General features: G+C 28.9%; 1 protein-coding gene across 1 annotated transcript; it reads right to left on the reverse strand.

Moving 5' to 3' along the window:
• Positions 1–11,800: 11,800 nt before the first annotated feature.
• Positions 11,801–13,784, reverse strand: LOC107630148 (early nodulin-like protein 9). Its single transcript, XM_016333210.3, has 2 exons — positions 13,505–13,784; positions 11,801–12,573 (listed from the first exon to the last, which is right to left on the reverse strand). The coding sequence occupies exons 1-2, from the start codon at positions 13,701–13,703 to the stop codon at positions 12,104–12,106; spliced, it is 669 nt and encodes a 222-aa protein (XP_016188696.1). The 5' UTR covers positions 13,704–13,784; the 3' UTR covers positions 11,801–12,103.
• Between the last annotated feature and the right edge of the window lie 8,654 nt (positions 13,785–22,438).

Raw genomic sequence — 22,438 nt, forward strand, 5'->3', positions numbered from 1 at the left:
AAGTAATATTTTTTTTTAATTGTTAAACAACAGTTTTTAAATAGTATTGCTTAAAAAAATATTATTAAAATATAAAAAATGACTTTAATTAAAATAATATTTAACAATATTTACATAGTCAAACTAAAATTTACCATATATATAATTCATGGGGCCTATTTTTATAATAATTATCGTAGTTATACAATTTTGGTTATACTTAAAAAATGTGGTTAAGATTATAATAATTTTTTAATATGTGAAAAGTACCTGATATAATAGGGGGAAAAAAAATTCGGTGAAAGTATAGAAAAAATTTCAAGTATACCGAGAACACCAGTGTTCCAATTGTTTTAACCGTTGATTTCAATTAATATATATTATATATATTTTTTATAATTTAGATCAACGGTTAAAACAACTGAAACACCGGTATTTCCGATACATTTGAAACTCTTCCGAAAGTATATATCTTTTGGTGTTCCACAAACGTTATTCTATGCTCAATAATCAATATATGCCTTCTTTGAAGTTAACCTTGGCATTTTGCTATTTCATTTGATCAAATATAAAATGCTCTAATCAAATAGTACAAGTTAGAGGGCCAAGATAAATACTTAGATCTCCTATCAACGGTACAAAGATTAAAAAAAAAAAAAAAGTTACTTTTGAAACTATCAAAGACAAAGTATAAAAGAAGGTACAATTTTAAAAAGAGAAATTTATTGTCAGGTGGAAGACATATCATAATTAAGCTGTTAGAGAAGTAATTTATGTATATATTCTATCCTGTTTTAAGCTATTTAATTTACTTTTAGATGAGATTCATAGAATTTTAACACAATTTTGATGAAATCAGAGAGACACTGAAAAGAGAATATCATGGATTAGTTGAGACAAAATGACAAAACCTAAAAAAAAAGAAAAATTGGGTTTCGAAAACATGTGTACACAAAATTTGGCTCTGCTTAAAAAATAATTTTGGAGATTGACTGTCCTAATGCACTACTTAGCAAAATGTTAAAGGATAAGTCTTCTAGATATAAATCTTCTTTGACTGCAGACAAAGGGATTAACCCTTCTTGGGGCTAGCAAAGTCTCTTAGAGAGTAAAAAAGTGGTAGAAAAAAGATTAATGGAGTTTAGGATCAGGAGATGATGTTAATGTTTGGCAAGAACCCTGGCTGCCACCCCTATACCCATATCATATTAGTCTCAGTAATCAATTCAGCAACAATATGTTTTCAACAATTAATAGAGAAAAGGACTTACTGTGTAACACCCTAACTTTTAACACCTCATGATTGCATTAAAAGTTCAGGCGTTACCTACCTCATTTTCTCTGATTTTATACTATATTTATTTAATATTGAGCTTTCGTGAATACGAACCGAAGTTTTATTTTAGAAAACGATAAGTCTGTACTTTAAACATTTAATCATAAAAATATATATATATTCACATAGCATTATTTATATAGACTTATTCAAAGAACCTCAATTACAAGTCCTACCCCACTAAAAACCAAAAGAATAAACGAGAAGGGGAAAAATAAATTCTAACAACTCAACTCATAAACATAATCTTCTATGCTCCTGTAGCTTCGCACTAAACCTTCGCACCTGTAGCTGAAAGAGGTGGAAATATGGGGTAAGAACTGGGGAGTTCTTAGTAGGGTTGGGGTGTATAGCTATATTCATTTTATTATTTCTTATACAGGAATTCCACAATAGAATACTTACGATCTTCAATAGATGGCCAATAGCAACAAACCTCATAATACAAATAACTTTAACAAACTAGAGATACAGAAAAACTTACAAGTCAAGAAGCACACACACCCACAATCACAGAAATACATATCACAGAGAAGTATGCGCAAACAAGTATGATGTATGTCTATCCTATGCAGGCCATGAGCTCATGTGTCGGTTGCCTATCCGCTCCCGACATTACCCAAATGCAAACAGTGTGCATATAAGTTTTATGCCCAGGTCGTATACAGTGTGACTTTTAAACATTTTGTAATATTCTTACATTTGGAAAATAGTTCACAATGTGTGGACATCCCCACTATACATTTGGCACTAAGCCTAAATAAGGTCGTATCTGCTCTTCTGTGGCAGACAGTCTTTTAAAGCTTTTTCTTTATCTTTGTCCTCTGCTCTCCTGTGGCAGAGATCCTTTCAGTTAATACATTCTTTTCTTTTCTGTGCTCTGCTCTCCTGTGACAGAGATTCGTTGGATTTTTTAATTTTTATTTTCTGCTCTCCCGTGGCAGAGATTCCTTTAATTAATACATTTCTTTCTCTTATATTCTCTACTCTCATGTGGCAGAGGTTCTTTAGTTTCTTTTATTCTTTTAATTCTTTTATTCTCTGTTATTTATTAAATTATATTACGACTTAACTCAGCAACCTTTGTCTGAGTTTAGCTTCTAGTGCCATAACCTCTGTAAGCAACATCTGTCTTATAGGTGCGACTCTCTTGAGTCGATGTATGCAAACATAACCTCTGTACGCAACCTCTGTCTTACAGGTGCAACCATCCCCTAGATTGGCCGATGTATTTCTGGAGAGCAAATTTCGGTGGACTTACCACCATATCTCTGCTTATCTCATTTTCTTTTCGTTCTTTCTTTCTTTCTTTTCTCTCTTATCATTCCATAATATAAATTATCTTCGCATTATTCTCTCACCTTTCCCTAAGTGTCTTATGGAAAGAGAATCAAGGATGCTTAATTTAGATTTGTCTTTCTAAAGTTTTTAGGACAGTTTTCTACTTACCCTTTTAGTATATCATAAATAAAATAATATCTTTTAAAAAAATATTAATATATTATATTGATACAAATAATGCTAGTATTAATAATACATTATTATTTTATATCAAAACCTACTTATTAACGTTTTATTCTTTAAACTTTTAAATATTTTACTTTTTAACCCAATATTTTATAAAATTACTAATTTTAATTTTATATTTAAAAAATTACTAATTTAATTTCATATTTCTAGAAATAACCGTGAACTCTTATAAAATATTCATTTTTACCCATGTACTTTATTTATTATCCAAAATACCCGAAAACTTACATAATTACAAATTTTACCTTGATTTTTTATATACAAATACAATGTTACCCTTCAAAAATAAAATTTAATTACTAATCTTCCTCTAATACCAAAACCGAAACCCTTAACCTTTTTCTTTTAAAATATTACTTGTATTTTAATCTGTTCTCGAGTTTTTCAATTACCGATTCTTAGTAACTTATAATTTAATTCATCGGCGATTGAACCTCACCTATTTTATTCAAAAACTAACGCAATGACAGCTCCAAATCAGCCTCATTATCACAGTTTGGGCAGCACAAACATGACCGAATCACAAGCTTAATCACATATAACAATATATCAATATAATTCAATATAAAGTCAACCTAACTCCATCAATAATCAATCATAACAACCATTCACTTATCCAAAATAAATTTAATCGGTGAGAATTTATTGAAACCCTATATCCGTACGAAATCAAAATACTCGAAACTCCGGAGAAGCTTTTTGACCGAGCTGCTGAAGAAGAAAACGTCAGAAATCGATTCCTCCGCCAAAAACATCAAAGGGCCGAACTTCAAGGGAAGGGGAGTAACTTCACCGTCAATGATGTCAATGTGAAGAGGAGGAAGACACAAACACTTTGATCGAATTAAATTTTTTTATTGGAGTTAGAGATCTCAAAAAATCGAAGTCGAAAATTCGGAGGTTTCACGGTTTCTCTCTCTCACCTACAATCTTTCTTTCTTTCTTTCTTTCTTTCTTTCTTTCTTTCTTTCTGGCTCCGGTTAATGAGAGAAAATGAGATGTTGATGATGATGATTAATGAATAAGAGGGGTTAGGCGTCATTGGTTATATATATAAAGAAAACACGTGTCATTAGTTTTACATATATATATATTTTGTTGAAAATAAATAGTATGGCCACAAGCCAATCAATCATGTGTCAAATAATTTATTATTGTTATTATATTAAAATGTTAATATAATAAGATTCTTAATTAAATTTAAAAATTTATCATTGTGATAGTGATTATAATATTGAGAGATAAATCTTTTATAATTTAATCTAAATTGTTCTTAGTCAATAGATTATTAAAAAAGGACATTAATAATTTAGAAAGATCAATATATATATAATAGTCTTCATTAGATGAAAATTAATAGATATATATATATATATATATATATATATATATATATATATATATATATATATATATATATATATATATAGTGCATATAGAGATATGACCATTGAACTGACTTACTTTGAGAATTCTTAATGGTTATAATTACTTCATATTTGTCAATAGGATATTCTCAAGATGAACAGGGTGATAGAGTTTTCTTTGACCTACGACTGTCATAATAATTAACAATGTATTTATTATACTTTAATTCCGGACACCTAATACCCTAGGGTGCTAGTTGAATGGATATTGGGTATGATTTAAATACTTGTAGAATTAATGATTAGTCAATAAGGAATTCGTCAACCCTTGATAAAGAGTTTGAACTCTATGATTATAATGACTCAGATGAATAAAACCTTGGTCAAGGGGATTGAATGAATGAAGAAATGAGTTTCTCATGTCATTCACAGTTCATTATAATAATGGTAACAAGTTAGAGTTTGAAAATTAGACCATACTCTAAGGGGTAATCAAGAGTTGGAAAGATAGAAGGAATTATACTTTGTTCTTCTCAGGTTCTTAGTAAAAATATATTACTTCATACTATTGGGGGGTGTGTTTGGGAAACCCGTTGGAAGGGAAGAAGCGCGTTTAAATTTTTTGAAAGCTTCAACTTTTGGTTTGGCAAATTTTTTTCTCTTGAACGCATAAGTGATTTTGCTGCCAAAACCACGTTTACAAAAAGCAACTATTTTTAGTTTCTGCGTTTTCTTAACGGGTTTTTGGCCATAGATACTAACAATTTATTTACCTTTTACCAACTTTATCCTTTATATATGTTATTGTATTATTTATAAAATTCTTGTTATTTCTATTTATATGAGCTCTATTTTTCTATTATTTATTATTTTTATTTTTTTCAACTATTTATTTGACATTATACACTTTTATAATTGTGATTTTTGTGTATTATGTTTGTTATTATCTTTTTATAATATGATTTATTGATTCTATTAGATAAAGTAAATTAAATAAAAAATTAACTGTAAATAATAATAATAGTAAAAAATTATAACATACTAAAAAAAGAGTACTAAAAATACTAAAAATATATTATATAAAAAGATCATCAAGAACTTTTAGATTTGTTTCAATCACTATAAAGTAAATATTTAATTTTTTTATTATTTTCAATACTCTCTTTTATAATTGTAATTCTCGTATACTATGTTTTAGTGTAATTTTTATAATATAGATTATGATTCTATTAAAAAAGATAAATTAAATAAAAAATTAATCATAAATAATAATAAAATTATAAACGTTGGATTCCAAATTAATATTAAGAATAAGATTATTGAGAGTACTAAAATAAGAGTATGATATAAAAAAATACTAAAGTAACATTTAATACTTAAAAAATGTAACATTTGATTAAATATTCTTTTATATATATAATTTATATTTTTTTATTTTTATTTAAAAATATATTTTGTCTATTTTTATATGTTATTTTTATTTTAGTAAATAAATATTAATTTTATTATAAAATTAACTAATAACATCTATTTAAATATCTAAATTAAAATAATAGGATAATATAAAAAAAATTTTAAGTTGATGTCTATTTTAGTAATTTTTTATTTAAAAGTGATTTTGAATGGTATAAGCCAAACAACATTTATTTTACTATAATCCATTTTGATACAAAAATTACCAAATATAAATCACTTTAACACAAACTTACTTTTGATCAAAATCAAGTTTGCAAAATCAATTTTATGCAAACTCCCGTTTGCAAACTGTAATCCAAACACACACTGGGTCGTTGAGGAGTGTTGCTAGACGCCAACCATGATTAGTAAATTTAGTATGACTAATTTACTACCCGCTTAATATTGAAGCTATGGAGTCACATACTAACGAGTGTTCTAATCTTTGCTGTAGAATTATTTAATTATTATTCTGATTTGATCAAATAAATAATTATATTAATTCAAATAGAATATTATTGTATTTTTTGTTAGTACCAAAAATATAATAAGAGTATGATAATTGAGCATATTAAATGAGATTTGAGAATAATTAGTTATTCTAATTCTAAATTTGAATTCTAAATTTGGATGAGATCCTAACTGATTCTGCTTCAAATTGAAGTATGATATAATTCATAAATTTAAAAGATTCAAGTTTAAAATAATAAGATATGATTCAAATTTGAATTGAGATTAAAATTTAAAATCAGTAACAAATCTCATACTATATATATGTATGTCAAGAGTAGAGGAAACAGAGGAGAATAAAACACAAGAGTTTTATTCATTTACCTCTACACACATAAACATATGTGAGCCTAATTCTTGGAGAAGAATTTGATGGCGTGCAAAGAGTTGCAAGAGATTTCTCAATTTAGATCAAATGTCCATTGGTCAAAGAGTTAACAGTAAAGATTGGTCTCGGTATGGATACGCATAGCGCCTTTGTACCATCAAAGGAGAGCAATTTTTGCTAGCATACACAGGTATTTAAATTTGATCTATATATTGTTTATTTGAATAAATTTTAAATACAAAATAGATCTTTAGAATTACTTTCTTTTCTTCCGCTACGTATTATAAACACATATAATCCCTTCATGCATAATAAGCCACATTCAATTTTCTTTTTCCTTTGTTCCCTTTAATAGTTTCGGCTAGTTAAATGAAACCAAGTAGTACTACTACTACTACTAATAATAATAATAATAATAATAATAATAATAATAATAATAATAATAATAATTCTTTTATCTTTCTTGAACTATCTCATTATAATGAAAATTATTTAAAAATTTTAATAAATTTTAAGTTCAAAGTATCATAAAATTTAATTTAATTATTTTTAAAAAAATTATTTTTTTTAAATATAATAATAAATTATGAATAACTCATTATTTAATTTTAAAAATTCGGAATGTTATATTCTACCCACCTTACAAAAATTTTCGTCATAAAAAATTATTACATTGAAACAAGTTCAACCTCAAACCAAAGAAAATAGGGTCCACGGAAAAAAGTATAGAAAATGTCAAAGACAATATTCAAGAGAAGTCAGGTAGGCAATTAGATTTACAAACAAATAAAGGTACATAGGGACAATAGAGTTCGATCGGAAAATAGTCAAATTACATTATGAGAAAATCCAAAGCAAAAATTCCAATGAAGATAATGAAGGAAGAGATGGCACGAGTTCGTGTAGCACGAATAAAGATTATACTTCGAAACTGAGCTATCTTTGTAACCTCTAACATTTCCAAATCTCGTGATTCGCATAACCTATTATTTCTATATCGTCTGTGATAATCTATTAGTGTTCCCGTATACACAAATCATCAGTATTAAGTTGGCCAGACCTAATACCATGAGAGATGCAACGGTCGACTAACAGCATTAATCAATAGACAGTCATGCATGTGAGACTCAAACTCTTATCATTAGGACAAATCCTACTGCATGACAGACACTCAAAGTATGCAGTGAAGCATAGTCAATCCATTTCTAAGGCTCTAACTGGAACGAATTGCTCTGGTACCATAATGTAACACCCTAACTTTTAGCACCTCATGATCGCACTAAAAGTCCAGATGTTACCTACCTCTATTCCTCTGATTTTATACTATATTAATTTAATATTGAGATTTCGCGAATACGAACCGAAGTTTTATTTCAGAAAACGATGAGTCTATACTTTAAACCATTTAATCACAAAAACATATATATTCACATAGAATTATATACATAGACTTATTCAAAGAACCTCAATTATAAGTCCTACCCCTCTAAAAACTAAAAAAATAAACGACGAGGTAAAAATAAATTCTAACAACTCAACTCGTAAATATAATCTTCTATACTCCTGTAGCTCCGCATCATTAAACCTTCGCACCTGTAACTGAAAGGGGTAGAAATAGGGGGATAAGAATTGGAGAGTTCTTAGTAGGATCAGGGGGTATAGCTATATTCATTTTATTATTTGTTATACAGAAATTCCACAACAGAATACTTACGATCTTCAATAGATTGCCAATAGCAACAAATCTCATAATACAAACAATTTTAAGAAACCAGAAATACAAAAAAAATCACAAGTCAAGAAGCACACACACCCACAATCAAGAAGTATGCGCAAACAAGTATGATGCCTGCCTAGCTATCCTATGCAGGCCATGAGCTCATGTGTCAGTTGCCTACCCGCTCCCGACATTACCCGAGCACAAGTTCCGGATATGACTTTCCAGATGCAAACAGTGTGCATATAAGTATTATGGCCAGGCCGTATACAGTGTGACTCTTAAACATGTTGTAATATTCTTACATCTGGAAAACAGTTCACATTATGTGGGCATCCCCACTATACATTTGGCACTAAGCCCAAATAAGGTCGCATCTGCTTTTCTGTGGCAGACAGTCTTTTAAAACTTTTTCTTTATCTTTGTCCTCTGCTCTCCTGTGGCAGAGATCCTTTCAGTTAATACATTCTTTTCTTTTCTATGCTTTGCTCTCCTGTGACAGAGATTCGTTGGATTCTTTTAATTTTTATTTTCTGCTCTCTTATGGCAGAGATTCCTTTAATTAATACATTTCTTTCTCTTATATTCTCTGCTCTCATGTGGCAGAGGTTCTTTAGTTTCTTTTATTCTTTTAATTCTTTTATTCTCTGTTATTTATTGAATTACATTACGACTTAACTCAGCAACCTTTGTCTGAGTTTGGCTTCTAGTGCCATAACCTCTGTAAGCAATATCTGTCTTATAGGTGTGACTCTCTTGAGCAGATGTATGCAAATATCGGTCTTACAGGTGAGGCTCTCTCTAGCCAATGTATGTATTAATAACTTCTATAAGCAACGTCTATTTTACAGGTGCAACCATCCCCTAGATTGGCCGATGTATCTCTGGAGAGCAAATCTCGTTGGACTCACCACCATATCTCTGCGTATCTTATTTTCTTTTTGTTCTTTCTTTCTTTTCTTTCTTATCATTCTACAATATAAATTATCTTCGCATTATTCCCTCGCCTTTCGCTAAGTGTCTTATGGAGAGAGAATTAAAAATGCTTAATTTAGATTTGTCTTTTTAAAATTTTTAGGACAATTTTCTCCTTACCCTTTTAATATGTCATGAATAAAATAATATTTTTTAAATAAAATACTAATATATTATATTGATACAAATAATGCTAGTATAATAATAAAAAAGTATTAACATTATCTTTTTTATATCAAAACCTGCTTATTAACGTTCTATTCTTTAAACTTTTAAATATTTATTTTTTAACCCAATATTTTATAAAATTACTAATTTTAATTTTATATTTAAAAAAATTACTAATTTAATTTCATATTTTTAGAAATAACCCTGAGCTCTTATAAATTATTAATTTTTATCCTTGTATTTTTTTTATTATCCAAAATACCCAAAAACTTACATAATTACAAATTTTACCTTGATTTTTATATACAAATACAATGTTACCCTTCAAAAATAAAATTTAATTACTAATCTTCGTTTTATACCAAAACCGAAACTCTTAACATTTTTCTTTTAAAATATTACTTGTGTTTTAATTCGTTTTCGAGTTTTTCGGTTACTGATTCTTTGTAACTTTTAATTTAATTCCTCGACCATTAAACCTCACGCATTTTGTTCAAAAACTAACACAATAACAGCCCCAAATTAGCCTCATTATCACGGTTTGGGCAGCACAAACATGACCGAATCACAAGCTTAATCACGTATAACAATATATCAACAAAATTCAATATAAAGTCAACCAAACTCCATCAATAATCAATCACAACAACTATTCACTTATCCAACACAAGTTTAATCGGTGAGAATTTACCGAAACTCTACATCCGTACGAAATCAAAATGCTCGAAACTCTGGAGAAGCTTTTTGACCGAATTACTGAAGAAGAAAACGTTAGAAATTAATTCCTCTGCCAAAACCATCGAAAGGCCAAAATTTAAGGGAGGGAGAGTAGTTTTACTGTCAATTTCTATCAAATAAGAGTGATATCAATGTAAAAAAGAAAAAGATATAAATACTTTAATCAAATTAGATTTTTTATTGGAATTACAAATTTTAAAAAATCGAAGTCGGAAGTTCAAAAATTTCACGATTTCTCTCTCACCTACGATCTTTCTTTCTTTTCTTTTCGTATGGCTTCGGTTAATGAGAAAAGATGAGATGTTGATGATGATGACTAATGAATAAGGAAAGTTAGGTGATATTGGTTATATACATAAAGAAAACATGTGTCATTAGTTTTATATGCATAGTTAGCCACATTTATTTTTTTTTCCTTTGTTCCCTTTAATGATTTTGGCTAGTTAAATGAAACCAAGTAGTAGTAATAATAATAATAATAATAATAATAATAATAATAATAATAATTCTTTTATCTTTTTCGAACTATCTTATTATAATAAAAATAATTTAAAAATAATTTAAAAATTCTAATAGATTTTAAACTTAAAATATCATAAAATTTAATTTAATTATTTTTAGAAAAATAAATTTTTTTAAATAAAATAATAAATAATGAATAACTCATTATTTAATTTTCAAAAATTTGGGTTGTAAATGCTGAAAAATTCGAAATAAAGAAACGAAATCCGTTCAAAAAAGGCAGTTATATATTCGCGCGTTAGTTGAAAAATTGGTTAGATTAGTAGCACGTGAGGCGAATTATGTGCAAAAATTTGTACACTGAGTAAAAATTTGTATATTATATCGATAAGTTTGTGTTATGTATAAATTTTTGTGTATTATGTTTCGAAAATTTGTATACTATATCAATCAGAAAGCATGAAAAAGGAGTAGTGGCATATGCACGTAATTTTTTTGTTGGGTTTTGCACAAATTTAATTAGACTTAGTTATAAAAAGACTTATACACGTTGTATCACTTTTTTTTTTCAAATTTTATATATTTTGTTTGTAAATAAAAAAAGCTAAATAAAATCATTTCTTATCTTATTTACAGTATAAATAAAATATATGTATAATTATTTCGTTTATACTATAAACGAGATATCTAACAACCTAAAAACATATATAAATAGTATCCAAAATATCTGTTTCAGTAACTAAAATAATTAAAATATTTATTTAAAAACAAATTCTGAAAAATCATAGTACTATGTCGTCGTTTTCTACCATGATTTATGTGCAAATTATAAAATATTGTACCTTGCCACTATTTACATAAAATAAAAGGGAAGAAAAAAATGGTTTAAACCAATATAATAGTGTGCACCATAAAAAAAATTTTAAAAGTCAATTATTTTATTTTTAACGATAATAAAATTAGTTATTAATATATTTATTAATAATTAGATATTTTATATTTTATATTTTGTCATTAAAAAATTTTAATGATAATTATAGAATTACTGATAAAAAATTTTTAAATGACAGTAAAGAATATATATATAATTATCATTATAACCTATAATAATAATAATAAATATATAATTATCATAAAAATATAAGTTATATGTCACTGTCCTTACAAATTTGTTACTAAAAGTAATTTTTGTCGTAATGATGGCTTTGATTTTATTTTATTTAGATGAAAAACCCTTTCTTTTAATCACATAAAAAATGGTTTTATTCCAATCAATTTCAACATGTACAATATTTTTACATAATAATCTAGTTAGAAACACACGAAAGGTACATTCTTGTCAGCTTATTCTCAATCTTCATTCACAAACAAACATCAAACTGAAGACCCAGTACAAACAATACCGGCGAAATCAAAAGTATAGAGGAAAATAAAAAAGAAAGAACAAAATAAATTAAAAATAAATATTGTCTTCTTTGAAAAAATTTAAAAGTATATGAATAATAAGCACCCACAACAAACATATACACTTGAGTTTACTAGAGAGAAAACATGAGAGCTGAAGAAGCCATGGATATTGCTAGAAGCGAAGCAGCAAAGTTGACAAAGGCGGAGGCGGCAGCATTAGGAGGATGATGTCCTTCACTGGACGGTGCGGGTGTTGGATTTGTTTCCACAGTTCCTGCAGGTGGAGGAGAAGACTGCCCTTCTTGGCCGGTTGGGGCCGGTGAAGGCGCTGATGGCGGCTGCGGCGAAGGTGGCGAAGAAGTGGGACTTGCTGTGGAGGAGGTGCGGTTGGTTCTGTCGGCCATGACAATGACGGTTAGCTTCTGGTTCTTGAGGCAGTTATCTTTGTTGCCGCTAATGAAGAAGTATGGGCCTGATTGGGTGAGCTTGAACACTGTGTGGCCGTCTGAAAACTTTGCATATGGTGAGTTTGTGTTGCAGCTTGCATAGTCTTCGCTCTTCACCTGCAGCACTGAGTCTTGCCCAGATTGGTAGTTGAACACTGAAACCATCACAAAACACAACCAAAAAATTATCAAAAGGAAAAATATAGAATGAGCCTCGTGAACAATGCACTTACTTATGCATATGATAATTTCTCTTCCCTTGTAATTTCTGTAAGGATCTAGTGTGTTTTTATTTTACTAGACTAATTTTAAAATTCATTGTTTATATTATTTATAAAAATTATTGTCTACCTAATAAAATCTTAAAAAAATACTATATATATACTAAAATTAATCAACTATTAATATAAAATATACGATAAAATACAATTAAATATACAGTAACTAATCTAATGGTTGAATTTTCATGTGTACATAATATTATTAAATAAGTATGAAAAGCATTTGAAGTATTTTATGAATATTTTTGTATCTCAATCATTTTAATCATTAATCTCCATTGTAAAATATATATACAGTAGAGATTAATAGCTAAAATGACTTAATCACTAATATTTTTGAAATATTTGAATTTTTTTTCTTAAGTATATATATACGCAATTGAAAGTCTTCCATAGTGGTAGTAAACACAAAAACTTAGTATCAGAATTTTGGTGTATTTTTAGGTAAAAAAAAAAAAAAAGAAAAAGAAAACGTGCGTTAAAAGGTTTACATATTTCAAACACAAAACTATTTATATTTTCACTTGTTTAGAAGTATGTTGATATTTTCAAAACTTAAACTCAAGATTTTTTAATTATAATAAAAAATATTTATTATTTTAATTAATTATATATTTGTTAATATTTAAAAGGATGATGATTTAATAGTATCTATTAATACACTAATATTTATATCTATATATAAAAAATACTCTATTGATTATACATTAGAAAACTATATATTTTAACAAAAGTATGAATTCAAATAGTTGAAGAAAAGATCAGCAGAATTTGAAATGTTTATTAGGATTGAAGAAGAAGTCACCTAGAGAGTCTCCAATTTGAAAACGGCTCTTTTCTGCCCATGAATTGAAAGGATTGAAATTGGAATCACTTGGAACACTCCAACCCTTTTGACCTCCAACTATGAAATCATAAGCAGCACCCTCATGCACCAAAAGTAACACACACAACAACCCTAATGAATGAACTACTTTATTTGACCTTAAAATTGAGGTAGCCATAGGTGAGAAAAAACTAAAGGGTATTATTGCAGTAGCAACTCGAAATTGGTACTAGTGTTTTGGAGGCCAGAGAGGGATGACAAAAATCTGAACCATTATCAAGGCTTATATAGGTGTGAGGTAGGTGCATGGAAAATTTACAAACTGTGGAAGGGAAGCTTTAATTTTGCAACTTTTTATTATTCTCCCCACACTTTGGGTTTACTTTGATTCTGGTGCAAAGCATAAGTTCACTTTTATTTTCTATACTCAATATAATATTAGCTTTTTGAATGAATCTTTGATATAGCTTGATATGTGGGTTTGTGCTTTGCTTTACTGTCATTAAGGATGAATATTCATATCTTGTGAAATGAGGCTAAGGCTAGCTAAGCCTAAGATTTATTTTATACATAAAGTTCAATTTTGATTAATAGAATATGTTTAAAAATTTTATGGTATTATCTAATAAAATTGATGTGTTTAAATTATTATTTGAATAATACATTAAAAATATATCTATTTTTATTGATATAATATTACGTAATTAAATTTTTATATAAAACTTTTGATGTACAAAAAAATCTCCAAACAAAAAATTGCACATCAAAATTCTAAAGATAATATATTTAAAAATCTAAAATTAAACATTTTTCGCATTTAACATTAAAAATTACACATTCAAAATTCGGTTATTGGCCCTTTGGAATTTGGAGGTACAAGTTTCACATTTTGGATATGTTATATTTTGTAATTTTGAATGTAAAATTTTTGGATTTTAAATACTCTAGATTTTATTTGTATAAATTTTAATCATGTTATATATACATTAAATTTAACCATAAAAATTAACTATAAAATGAAATATATATTAAAATATAATATATACTAGTATTTTTACCAGTAATAACATTACAGGGAATATAAATTTTTTAAAATTACAGTTCACTTTATTCTGACGGTATAGATTATGCATGGCACAAAAGATTTATAAAATCAAACAACTTTTACAAAAAAAAGTAGTAGATTGACAAAAATTTCTGATTAAAAAAATTAAGGTATTTATAGATAAAAAATCAAATAATAAGATTTTTAATTATTATTTTTATATGAAAAGTCTAATTTTTATTAATAATTAATTTTAACATTCGTTATTTAAAATTTTAAATAATTTAACGTGTATACTTTTACATTTAATTAGGTGTTAAGTTTGTTGTACAAATAAAAATAATTAATTTTTATACTTGTTATTTAAAAATAATATTTTTTCTCTCTATGTATATAAAAATATAATTAGATATTAGCATAAAAAAATTAAACCTTATACTGATAGTTATAAAATTAACTCAAAATTAATTTTTTTTTAAAACAATTGAATCTTGATTCTAACTTTTAATTATAACATTAGTATTCTCTCCAAATTATATGTAATAAATATTTGAAAGAAGAGAAATAAAAATATAGATTAGAAAGATAAGCGATAAAAATTTAAAACTAAATAAAAAACTAAAAAAATATGTATATAATAATAATAATATTTTTTTTATTTGAATTATATTATTTTGTTAATTTTGTTTTTTGTAGACAGAAATATAGAAAAAATAGAGAATGAGAGAAAAGAGAGAGAAGGGTAAAGATGAAGAATGAGAGTGAAAGTAAGAGTTTGTTATTTTTTGAAGAAAAAAATTTATTTTAATTGTAAAAAAATATCGGTTGACATATTTTGATTTGTCAAATTACTATAAAATATAAATTATATATAGAGTAATGGTAGAGAGAAATAGAAAAATGGAGAGAGGTAGATGAGAGAATTTAGGAAGAAAATTTATTAATTTTGAAAAAAATATTTTCTCTCAATTTTAATAAGAGAGTGTCATGTGACACATTTGATTATTAAATTGGATAGTAATATATGATACATAATATAGGTATATTTCAATTTCAATTTTAATATTTTAATTTTAATTTTAATGCAATTAAAGAATGTCATATTGTATATTTTGATTGTCAAATTAGTAATTAGCCATTGATATTGATAATGATATATAAAATAGATAGAGTGGTTGAAGGAATGAGAGAAATAGAGAAAGGAAGAGGAAGGAGGGGAAAATTCTTTAATTTTGGAGGAAAAGATTTAATTTCAATTGCAATGAGAAAGTGACATATGACACATTTTAATTGTAAAATTAGTAAGTAGGAGAGAAAAATTCTTTAATTTTGGTTACAATGAGAGAATAACATGTGGTATATTTTAGTTGTAAAATTAATAAGAAAAAAATTACTTAATTTTAAAGAGAATAATTTAATTCTAATTATAATAAAAAAATGACATATAACATATTTTAATTATAAAATTAAATATAAATAATATATATATTAACTAATTTTAACGTGTAAATAACATTTTTCTTTTTTATTAACGATTGTTGGCAAACTTAATGAGAAGTTTGTTTTGTGGCGGCAATGCATGATTAACGACGTGTCTGCATTCCATTGGTGCCTGGTCTATGTAGCTATACATGATACATCGTATTATGGTAGATTTTTTTTTTTTTTTTGGTAAATCGTATTATGGTAGATTAACACTATGCAAGCAATTTTGGAGAATTATACATACATACAATGTTAAAAAAAATTGAGAAGATCTATTTTTGAGAATAAAAAAATTAGTTAAAGGTAATTTTAAACAACTTTTAATCTTTGAATGTTCCTTATAATTATTTCCTTAAATTATGTGAACATTTAAAAATGCACAATTAGTTGTGAATATATGTGGTATAATGTTTAACAGGGGTAATTTAATTTGTATATCAATTAATCTGGAAATAGATTCTTTTAATTTTTTTTAATAATTGAGAGAATAAAGTATGATCTTTTACTATTAATTTTATAAATGAGACTAAAAATAAATATGAAAAAAAAAGCAATGAAAGGTTAAAAATTATACTTTACATTCTCAATTTTTTTTAATAATTGAGAGGATCCATTCTCCTTATTCTCTTATTCCAACTATATTATTTAATAAGGGACAATTGATGGTAAAAATTAAGAATAATAAACCAAATCAGTCCTCAAAAAATTTAAAAGCCAATATTTTAATTTCCAAAAAAAATTAACATACAAAAATATCTCCAAGGTTTTATTTTGACAGACAAATCAATCATCAGTTCATTTTTTAGACAGAATAATTACATAGATCTATTTTCAAGAATTTTAAAAGCAGACATTTTAGTCCTAAAAAATTAATATACAGATCAATTGCCAACGTTTTTTTCCGTCAGACATAACAGTCTTCCATAAAAAAAAAGTAAAATAAAATTATTATTGTTGTTGTTACATAGATCAGTTTTCAAGAATTTTAAAAGCAGACATTTTAGTCTTAAAAAAATTAATATACAGATCAATTGTCAACGTTTTTTTTCGTCAGACATAACAGTCTTCCATAAAAAAAAGTAAAATAAAATTATTGTTGTTGTTGTTGTTGTTGATTGCACAATAATACTATAGCATAATTTTTTGTATTTTTTAGACAAAAATAATGATAATTTTATTCATTAGATTCTTATGTATGTATTTATAATATATATATAGTCACTCAATAATAATAATAATAATAATGTTCAATAAAATTATTAGAGACTATTCTACAAAAAATTTAAGGTTGAAACCATTTGATATTTTTGTATTTAATATAATCAAAAGATGTCTTGTTTTAAAAAATATGTTTGTATTAAAAGAAAATATTTTAATTTGGATTTTAAATCATCATTATTCACCTTACTTTTTTCTAACGAAAAGAGTGTATTAATATGCTAGTGTCATCATCCACATGTACAAAACTAAGTTAATAATAATAAAAATTGATATATAGTAAAAGTAAAATAGACGGGAGTAGACTGTTATGTCTGAGAGAGAAAAATGTTGAAGATTGATCTGTGTATTAATTTTTCTTAAAGACTAAAATGTTTGCTTTTAAAATTCTTAGAAACTGATTTGTCTGATTGAGTAAAATTTTAGAAATATTTCTATGTATTAATTTTTTTTGAATTAAAATATCTGTTTTTAAAATTTTTGAGGACTGATTTGAGTAATTACTTAAAAATTAATGTTACCTTAATTAATTTTCCAATTGGACAAATATGTTGTAGAAAAAAAATGAAAAGTAAATGGTTGTAATATATATTTTTATACTTAATGTTTAGTTGAAGGGTAAAAATGGAATAAAATTATTTAAATAAATTATTTATTATTTTCATCCCTTAATCAAACATACCCTTATTCTCTTTTTCCCGTTTATCTAATAAGATTACTTTTTTTTTGGTTTTAGACAGTATCCCCCAACCCAACAGGACAAGAACTAATTCGTCGCGGTACTGAATTCCATTTAAGGGTTTATCGCTGGTCAATGAGTTGCTGCATGCACAAAGCGGGATTCGAACTTCCGACATACTAATAAAAGAAACTAACTATTATTGATCTATAAATAAAAATTATTCTATATAAGTAAAATTTCTAAAATAAATAATTATTTAGCACTAGAAACGGTATTAAATTAAAAATATAATTGCGAGTAATTAATAGTTTGTTAAATGAGGCAGCTCAAGAGAAGAATATTACTATTCGGAGAAATAAATGGATGAGGAGGGCTTAATTTCAGTGTAACTAGTAATTTCTACTCGTAATAATATTACGAAATTGTAAGTTTTTTAAAATAAATTGTATCTTAATATTTAATTTTTATTATAAATTTTAAAAATTAATAATATCTAATATTTTTGTAATAAATATTAAAGATTTTGTCAAATAAAAAAGAAAGATATTATTCGTATATTTGTTTCTTTCTGTACAGTGAATGATTTTATGGATTAGTATTTTTAAATAATTGACCATTTGTATCCATGATAGTTCAGAACGCTGACAAATGTACCCATCGTAGAAGGAAACTGACTTTGTAACCATGAGAGATGGGCTCCGTGTGACAAAAATAGCTTGGCTTGGGTTGGCACCTGCTTCGGGTTTGTATAGTCCTACATGGCAATCCGAACTTCCCAAAGTCCGATCCAATCCACGTGGAATTTAACATTAAACAATTTAACATTGAAGAGAAATTCGCGGGACTTTGCTGATGCCATAGCAGAGAACGTCCTTTTGTTTCCAAGCCGGAGAAGACGCCTGAAACACTCCCAAACCATCACCCTGAAGCTACGTCTTTCAACGTTGTCATTCCGAAGTCAGAAAAGGCATTCGGAGCAGTACAGAGCCATCAAAACGAGAACGTGGAAGAGGAACTTGCAAGGAATAGGCAGCAGAGCTCGAACCCTGGAATTTCGTCGCCGACGGTGTAGAGGTCACCTCGTTTGGTCGGCAGAGAACTGAGGTATGTCATTGCCAGTGTTAATTTATTTTAAATGTCACTGAGACTAGTTGGACAGATTACATTACCATATGAAATCGTGGTTGAGAATTGCTAAATTAGTTGATTAATTGATTTAGGGTTTGTATTAGGTGCTCAAGTAGTTGATTTATGGTTTGTGTTAGGTGTAGTAACATGCACTGTTTTCTTAGAATGTGTTGGTTTATTTCACTTTCAGGAATGGCCACCATCCATATAACACTGTATATTAATCATAGAGGACAGTTTGAGAGAGGGCCGTGTGGGAAGCTTAGTTACGTTGATGGTGAAGTCACAGAGATAGAAAGGGTTAATGTTGATACCTTGAATGGTTTTTTCGTATCTGATTTGGTGAAGGACATAGGATATACATCTGTTTCTAATTTTTTCTGGCTGGAACCTGGGAAAGGGCTTGATGATGGGTTGAGGGACCTCAAGGTTGACATGGATATAGTTAGGATGTATGAGGCAGCTGTGAAGAACAGTAACAGAATAAATGTATATACAGAGCATCCGGTGGATGAGCCCGTGTTAGTTGAGGAGAACAACATGACTCCATCAAAGATGAGAGTAAAGCGTTGTGCTAAAAGGGTTCCAACTCTGAAAAAGAGTCCAAAAAGAAGGTTGATAGTAGTGAAAGATGAGGATGATGCTGAAATTGTAAGTAATGTGCAAGTTGGGATGGATGACCGAAAAAGGAGTGAGGCCCAGAGCAGGGAAGAGGCCTATGAAGCAGATACACAGTCTGGTTTGGAGGCCCAAAAAGAGGATAATATCCCTATGGCCCAGGAGACAATAGACTCACAACTTTCAGGATCTGTTGAGGCAGGACAGGTTTCTCAGCCTCCCCCAACACCTGGCATACCAGATAAACCACCATCAAGTCAGTTCCAATCTTTCCAGCCACCTATTGAACAAGATCAGCAACCAACACACACTGCTTGTTCAGACTCAGTCCCTTCTTCTGAACCCAATGTCTATGCACCTCTTGAACCAGAACAACTAACCCAATACACCCCACATCCATATGGAAATCCACTCTCACAATCAATCCCTCAGACAGTCCCACCCTCTGACACTAATAGGACTCCCCAGAATGATCATAGCAATCCTTCAGAGGAGGTTCAGGGAAGGCCAAAGGTATATAAGAGGAGATCAACTAAGAGGCCCCCTCCTACAGGCCAGTCTTTCATTCCAAACCCTGATCCAGACAAGCCTCCAACCTTCTACGTCCCCGTTGATGATGATGATTTCTCTGATGAAAATCCTGGTCATCATTGCTATGAATCAGAGGAATTGCATAGCATAGCAAGTGACGACGATACTGAACAGACGCCCGTTTTTCCTCAGAGCAATGCTGATGCTCCAGTTAACCAGGTTCGGTTGGAGGTTGGGATGGAGTTTGAAACTCTAAGCCACTTCAGAAAGGCTGTCAGAAAGTTTAATATCAATATTGGAAGGAGCATATTCTTTGCTCGTTGTGATTCTACAAGATTGAAGGCTATATGCTATGATGAGGAATGTCCTTGGCAAATATACTGTGCCAAGAGAACATTTCCAGCAAGTTTTCAGGTAAAGACATTCGTAAATGAACATACATGTAGTAGGGACAATCGCTGTAAGTCAGCAGATGGAAAGTGGGTCATAGATGAGTTGGAGGAGAGGATACGGGTGCAGCCAAACTTGACAGTTAGGGAGGCTGACCAATACTTCAGATCCGAGTATGATGTACTAATCAATGAAAGAAAAATTTATAGATCTATGAAGAAAGCAAAAGAGCGGATTGAAGGTTCTGAGATTGCACAATATGCACGATTTCGTGATTATGGTAACCAGATACTGAAGACTAATCCAGGTTCGACAGTAAGGATCCAAACGAATCCCATGCCTGATTCAAATCCAGTTTTTCTGAGGATCTATGTTTGCTTTGATGCGTGCAAGAAGGGGTTTGTGGGAGGATGTCGACCTTTTATAGGGTTGGATGGGACCTTCATAAGAGGATACTATGGGGGGCAGTTGCTGACTGCAATAGGACAGGACGCAAATAATCATATCTATCCTATTGCCTATGCAGTTGTTGAATCAGAGAACAAAGAAAGTTGGAAGTGGTTTTTGGAGATACTCCAGGAGGATGTGGGAGATTTTCAAGCTAATGGGTTTAACTTCATGTCAGATATGCAGAAGGTACTTGTGCATATTTACTTATAATCATGTAGGGCTGATTTATGTGTTTAGTGACTTTGATGTTTTCTCTTAATATATGTATAATAATGTATGGCTGATTATTTGTTTTGTGTCTTGTTTAGGTATGTTTTAGAAGTTAACTGAAATTTCATTGCTTAATCATTAGTAGCTTAATACTGAATTCTGTTTCGGAATGAGACTGATATTGAAATGTTTGGATTGTTGGATTAGCTAAATAGTCAATGAGACTTATGATTTAGTATTGGAATCTGGTTCAGTTTAAGTTATGTATGGTTTGTGCTGAGACTGTTACTGGGAATTTAGAATCTGGTTTAGCTAAATAAATAACTCTGTTTTGTTTTGATACTGATATTGGAATGCTGGGAAATTGTCTACCTAAATACTTAAATATGTTTCTGGTTTGTTTGAAATCTGAGCACTGTTTACTTAAATGAATTACTATAGGGACTAATCCCAGCCATGCACGAGATTTACCCAAATGCCAACCACAGATTCTGTGCAATGCATATATGGCAAAACTTTCGCAAGAAATGGAGTGACTTACAGCTGAAAATGTGCATGTGGTCTTGTGCCAAGGCAACCACAACACAAGACTTCAATGCTGCCATGGAGAGACTGAAAAGGATCAATGCTGGGGCTTGGGAGTACCTGCATAAGATTAGTCCTAAACAATGGAGCAGATCTCATTTCAGTGAATACCCTAAGTTGGACAACTACACCAACAACAACTGCGAGGTGTTTAATGCCAAGGTTAAGAAGATGAGGGGTAAGCCGATAATTACAATATTGGAGGAAGTGAGGTGCTACGTAATGAGAATTATGGCTAGAAATAAAAAAGCTTTGGTTGGGTACAACGGAAGACTAGCACCAACCCAACAGAGCAGATTAGAAAGGGAAAAGCGAGAGAGCAACAAATGGATGCCTCTGCCTACTGGAGATGACGCAGAGAATGTGTATGAGGTACATTGTCTGCCAACGAAGGTAAGTGTGGATCTTGGCAAAGGTACATGCAGCTGTCGACTATGGCAAATCACAGGTTTACCATGTAGACATGAAGAGGGAAATGAAACCGCAAGAACCAACACTCAACAAGTAAGTGCATTGTTTTAATCATTTAACTAAGCTGCCTTGCAAACCTTGTGTAATAATAACTGCGTTG

The sequence above is a fragment of the Arachis ipaensis genome, chromosome B3, assembly GCF_059453495.1.
Source record: "Arachis ipaensis isolate K30076 ecotype BB chromosome B3, ASM5945349v1, whole genome shotgun sequence".
Taxonomy (NCBI): Eukaryota; Viridiplantae; Streptophyta; class Magnoliopsida; order Fabales; family Fabaceae; genus Arachis; species Arachis ipaensis.